The 6,000-nt window shown below is 36.3% G+C and overlaps 1 protein-coding gene across 2 annotated transcripts; it reads right to left on the bottom strand.

Moving 5' to 3' along the window:
- Positions 1-1,894: 1,894 nt before the first annotated feature.
- On the bottom strand, positions 1,895-4,552 carry LOC18595912 (uncharacterized). 2 transcript variants are annotated; one of them, XM_007024071.3, is made up of 3 exons: positions 3,846-4,536; positions 2,553-2,624; positions 1,895-2,174 (listed from the first exon to the last, which is right to left on the bottom strand). In XM_007024071.3, exons 1-3 carry the CDS (start codon positions 4,428-4,430, stop codon positions 2,169-2,171), a joined length of 663 nt encoding a protein of 220 aa, XP_007024133.1. In that variant the 5' UTR covers positions 4,431-4,536; the 3' UTR covers positions 1,895-2,168. The 2 variants fall into 2 exon arrangements, with proteins under 2 accessions (XP_007024133.1, XP_017978081.1); XM_018122592.2 differs by lacking the exon at positions 1,895-2,174 and adding an exon at positions 2,187-2,340 and having other exon boundaries at positions 3,846-4,552.
- Positions 4,553-6,000: the final 1,448 nt, after the last annotated feature.

The raw sequence follows: 6,000 nt of genomic DNA on the forward strand, positions 1-6,000 counted from the left end.
ATATTGTATTGAATTTTTAGGACAAGTATTCAACCTAAAATCAATTAGCAATAAGTGATGATATTCTTGTTATATTTATACATCCAACATACTCCTAATTTAATAGATGTGGGATTTCTTTTATCACCACTTCAATATTCTCCTTCTTACAAAGACCACAAATCTATCGTACAACATGAATCAACAAAAAGGCCAACGAATGAACTTTAATTCTATATTGAATTTTTAAGAATATATCAAACTTGAAACCAAAATACTCCTAATTTAATTGAAATGGATTTCTTTTATAATCAGGCTAATACTCTCCCTCACATTTAGGGATCACAAATCTATCACATAGCAAGAATCAACGAAAGAGAGTGATAGAGGAGCTAACAAACAGGAGTAGTGCCTACTTATATATATTTACAACAAAAAACAATATTTTTTCTCTTATAATAGCTCTATATGATCTATGTTTTTCAGTTGATTACAACTTATCCTCATATGCTTTGTATTGTCTCAACAAAAAGGCCAACGAATGAACTCTTATCCTATATTGAATTTTTAAGACTATATCCTAACTTAAAACCAAAATACTCCTAATTTAACTAATATAGATTTCTTTTATCATCAATCTAATACTCTCCCCCACATTTAGAACCACAGATCTATCACATAGCATGAATCAACGGAAGAGAGTGATAGAAGAGCTAACGAATAGGAGTAGTGCCTATTCACACTCACACACACACAAAATAATTTTTTTCTCTTAGAATAGTTCCATATGATCTAGGTTTTTCAATTGATTACAAGTTATCCTCATCTGGTTTGTATTGTCTCTTTTTCTTTTTGGGCTCCTTAATTTTCTTTCTTTCCTTCTCCCAAAACACTTTTCTTATCCATATATTGGATGATGTATTGTTTGCTTTGGTATGTTGGATTCATGGGTTGTGTGTCACGGTCCACATCAATCCCTGTGATGTATTGTTTGCTTTGATCCAATGGATTCATGGGTTGTGTGTCACAGTCCACATCAATCCCTTTGATGTATTGTTTGCTTTGGTCCATTGGATTCATGAGTTGTGTGTCACGGTCCACATCAATCCTGTGATGTATTGTTTGCTTTAGTTCATTGGACTCATGGTTTTGTTCAATAAAAAGCACATCGCAAGTTGAAAATGATGTAAACCCTTATATACCTAGTATCATTCAAGCACATAGTCGATGTGGGAGTCATGACTCCCTTCTTTAGAACTATGACATCTTCCCTTAATCCTTATTAAGAGTTTTTATTCGATATGGGACTTTGGGCCTCTACTCACTAGGAGCATTATCTCAATGATGTGGTTTTAGCGTGAACCTTATGAATCCTACATTATAGAGATATGGTCCCAGCAGATATAGCTATAAGTCCCATATCGAATAGAAGCTCTTAACTAGGAGCTAAGAAAGGATATTATGGTCCTAGAGGGAGCCATGAATCTCACATGTATTAAAATAAAAGTTTACACCACCTTCAATTTGTAAGATATTTTATGAGATAAAAATGTGAGACTAACAAGCTAAAACAGACAATATCTAAAAAAAGATTAGTGTGAACCGCATAACTAGTCAAGGAAGTGGACAGCGTGGGTGCGCACAAAAGAAAAGTCTTAAGGTTTAATATAAATAGGGTGATCACCTAGGGAAAAGGTCGGGATATCTACAACTAGTTATTAATTTGATGCTCTTATGAGACTAAAAAAAATATTAAATCACGAGAGGGATGTTCCAAAATTTTAATTTACAAGGGCTGTAATAGCCAATAGGTTTCTATGAAATATAGTTTGAAAAGGAATACTAAATATATGGTTTTATTGAATTTGTACACCAAGAAGATTTTCCCTATAGTTTCACACAAGAAATATATAACTTTTGGCATAAATGGGAATATATTATACTCTTAAATAGTCATAAGCTGATAGGAAAATCCACTTTATACAGATTAATCAATGCGTCCAGTATGATTGAAACAAGATGTGCTAGATTACTATATATCATGATATGCTGCACACGTTTCAAACTTTACAATCCCCAAATCTGTTTCAATGTTTACAAATGCAGGTTTGGGATACCGGTGAATCTTTCAGCTTTGCTGCACTTCATGCAATCATCTGCACTCGAGGTCATATCCAGCGCTTGCAACTTCATTTCTAAACATATTAAAACAATTTAGCAAAACCGATAGAATACTCTTTTCCAGACATAAACTGCTTGTAGACCATCCTAAACAAGGCATGCTCGACTAGTTATCTGACCAACAATTTCCCTGTAATTGCAATGGTAGTGGGTAGTGGCTCCTGGCTGGCTAGCAGCTACCTTTCAAGCATTGAATTCCAAGAAACAATTGAAAATTGTGTCATTTGCAGTCTAATAATGGCAGATGTTTCAGTTTGAGGACTGCAGTCATGACTCATTTTAATAGATGTCAGGGATTTAGTGCATAAGCTATAATGTTTTTGTGATATAAACAGGAAAAGTTCGGTTATGACTCAGAAGAAAAGCAACTTAACTTGTTGATGTATCCTTACCATCGGGTAACAATTTTGGCGGATGATAGTCTGATTGGTTCTATTTACCACAATCTCACATGAGACTCTTGCCTGTAGAAAAATTACAATAAAGACAATGTAAAATCATGAAACAGAAGACAATTCATTTTGAAAAATAAGCTGCTGTAATGATAAGACAATGCAGAAGCAACAAAACTTTAGAATATGACATTAATGCTTCCATTTCATTGTATTTCTCTGCGCAAAGGTTTGAGAATTGAAGTGAGGGTGCTCAATTGCAAACTTGCCATGAGAAGCAACACAAAAAAGGTAACTGATTGAACCCAAAAATGCACATTCAAAATGTAGTCAAAATCATCAAAAGGCAGAAGCAGTCTGTATAGAACATCTGAGACAACATAGCATATCAGCATTTCAACACAAAAACAAGAAATCATGAATCTTCATTCTGTTTGTTTCAACTCCCAAACTTAGGACCATTTATCTTGTGGTCAAAATGGAATGTTAACAGTACAGCTCTAGATGCTCATTTAACAAAGGCTATTACATGAGTTCTTTAACCAATGACTTCCATATCAATAAGTTTCTTCTGAAAAAGGAACTGTGAGACTAAACTCCCTCAATCACTTATATAAAGAAAATAAATAAACTGACTCTGCAAGCACAGTAAGTTTTAACGTGCTAGCTAGTATATTAATCCCACAGGATAGGGCTAACTAATTAATTTCCTTGAAGCAACAAACATTTTGAGAAATGTAGACTAATTAGTCACATAGCCTTGATTCGAAGGACTAACCATCAAAAGTTCAAGATTGAAGAATTGAAGATGAAAACCACTAAGCAACAAATTTTGCTTAGATCATTTTCTTAGGCAATGTTTAGTTGGCGTAAATCAGCTTTGATGGTTAGCCTCAATTGAAAATTTTCCCAGAAAACAAATTCAGTATGGCAATCAACGCCACAAAAACAAAATTTTCCCAGAAAACAAATTCAGTATGGCAATCAACGCCACAAAAACAAACCTTTAAGCTTAATTTAGCTAAAGATTACAAGCAACGGAACCAGCACCAACACGTTTTAGTGCTTCGAAGAGACGCTATCAACATTAATTAAACGAACCTACATCAAGCTTCGACCTTAATATAGCCAGTCTTTAAACCTATAATAAACTAAAAATAAAATTATATAAAATAGCAGAACAGACCCTCATAAGATAAATCTTAACATATACAAATGTAGGTCTTGACAAATAAGGTCTAATTAAGAAAGCAAATATAACAATTCAAAGAAGAAAAGTTTTGGCTTTTTTACCTTCAAAGGGAACTTAAACAAGGACAGACCAAGCCAGCCTGCAACCTCCGTAACAGTATCAAACGGGACAGTTCCCCTGGCCAAGTCCTCCAGCATATACACAACGTCGGACAACACTTCAACCCCATTAAGCTCCAGCTCTGCCTGCACGTAAGACGAACCCCACGCCCTCACGTGACCATGCTCCGACGTCACGTGCCCCAGCATCTTCCCTCTGTACCCAACGGCCACGTCCAAGCTAGTAAAGTCCACGGAATACACGTCCGAATTCCTCACTTTCAAAGTAACCAACAAAGATATATCTAGTGCTATGATGGGTATGGTATGCAGTTGCATGCGGTCTACGTGCATCCTTACAATCTTTACTTCAGGGTCAGACGGCCAGAAAATGTACACCGAGGTAGCTAGCAACACCAAGGAAGCCGTGCATAGTATCCGACAACCGCACCAACGGAGTGTCGGGCGGTAGTAGGGCAAAACTAAGTAGTTTTGATCGGGAGGTTGAGATGGTAAAGCAGTGAAGTAGTGGCATGGGGACGATGGTTCTTCCGGTGGTGGTGGTTGTTCAAGTTTTGAGAAAACCATTGGCGTGTGAGAGAAATGTCAGGACTTAGGACTTAGGAGTGTGTGTGTGTAAGGGAAGAGTATGTATGTTTAGAGGAAGGTGGGTTTTTTGTTTGCTTTCTCTTTATTGAGTTTGCTTTGAGTGTAGCAATCGTGAAAGTTTTGTCTTTCTCCTTTGGGTTAAAAGAAGATATTTGGTTTTTGTCATGAGATAGGAAATAGTAATTAGAAACCATGTGAATGATTAGTTATGTAGTGCCAACCGATGCACCAAAATGACACTCAATGCTCACTGGGCCTTATTCCTGCATTTCTAACACTTTAAGATGAGACCTAAACCATTGCACCGGACATTCTGGTGAGACAGCTGGGTCCTTATATGTAAGAAGATATGGTTGCACCATGATTTGTTATGTACTATTAACCATACTACCAGAAGAATCCCAAAGAGATAAGGTTTTTTTTTTTTTTTTGAAAAAATAAAGCAAATATGAAAAAATATTTTAACTGTATGAAAAGGACTTGCTATTAGATAATTTTTCACTGTGAGAGTTCAAATTTGAGGTAAGACTTGAAATCAGGATAAAAACTACTTTTGCCAAAAATCATTGTCGCGACCATTAATGTTTGAGGAAATTGTGAGAAAAGGACCTCGTGATAAGGTAATTTCAGAAATAATCACCTATATAAAGTTATCTATTTCTAGTCAAAAATAAACATGAGTAGACCAAAATGCCCTTCAAAACATCGTTTCAAATAAATGCTAAGCTGTTTGAGCTATTTGCCTCCTGCTAGAGAGAAAATGAAAAACATTAAAAATAAATGCGTGCAGCTGTTTGGACTCGATCATCTTTCTCTGTCTCAACTCTAGCAAGTCTTTGTTGAGCACCATCGCTGTCAGCTCTCTCAGATCTCTGAACTGTATGAGCTCTGTCAACTCTCTGTTGAGCACCATCATCATCGGGCTATGGTCTATCTCTCGGCATCTGGTCACATTGTCGTAGATTAACACACCTTATAGTAGAGATGACATCAAGGTACCTGTTATTGGGTTTATTTCTGTAACACACTTAAATTTCTGAAACATTTGGTGTAAATGATAAGATGGATTAGAAACATTGCCCAGAGTTGTTACACCCCATGCATCTATAACATGAGTTAGAGTTATTTTAGTGTGTTACGACTGTTCCTGGCGTGTTGTGGGTTAACTAGTTTTTTGGTTGTTAGCGTGTCACGGCTATTCCTAGGGTGTGGTGGGTTAACTGAATTTATGGGTTTTTGGTGTGTCACGGCTGTCCCTGGTGTGTCGTTGGTTAATTGGTTTTTTGGGTTTTTAGCGTGTCACGGCTGTTGGTGTAACCAGTTAGTAATTACAGTGATTGGCGTGTCACGACAGTGATGCATGGCGTGTAACGATACTGATGCATGGCGTGTCACGACATTTGACTTGATATGCATGGCGTGTTACAACATTTTACATTATATGCATGGCATGTAACAACACGACTGACAAATTTTTGATCACGGCATGTATTGTGTAAAATGATTGATAATATATTTTTTTAAAAATTTTAGTGGGGTTCCAATTGTT

This window comes from Theobroma cacao, chromosome 6 (assembly GCF_053813885.1).
Source record: "Theobroma cacao isolate CCN51 chromosome 6, ASM5381388v1, whole genome shotgun sequence".
Taxonomy (NCBI): Eukaryota; Viridiplantae; Streptophyta; class Magnoliopsida; order Malvales; family Malvaceae; genus Theobroma; species Theobroma cacao.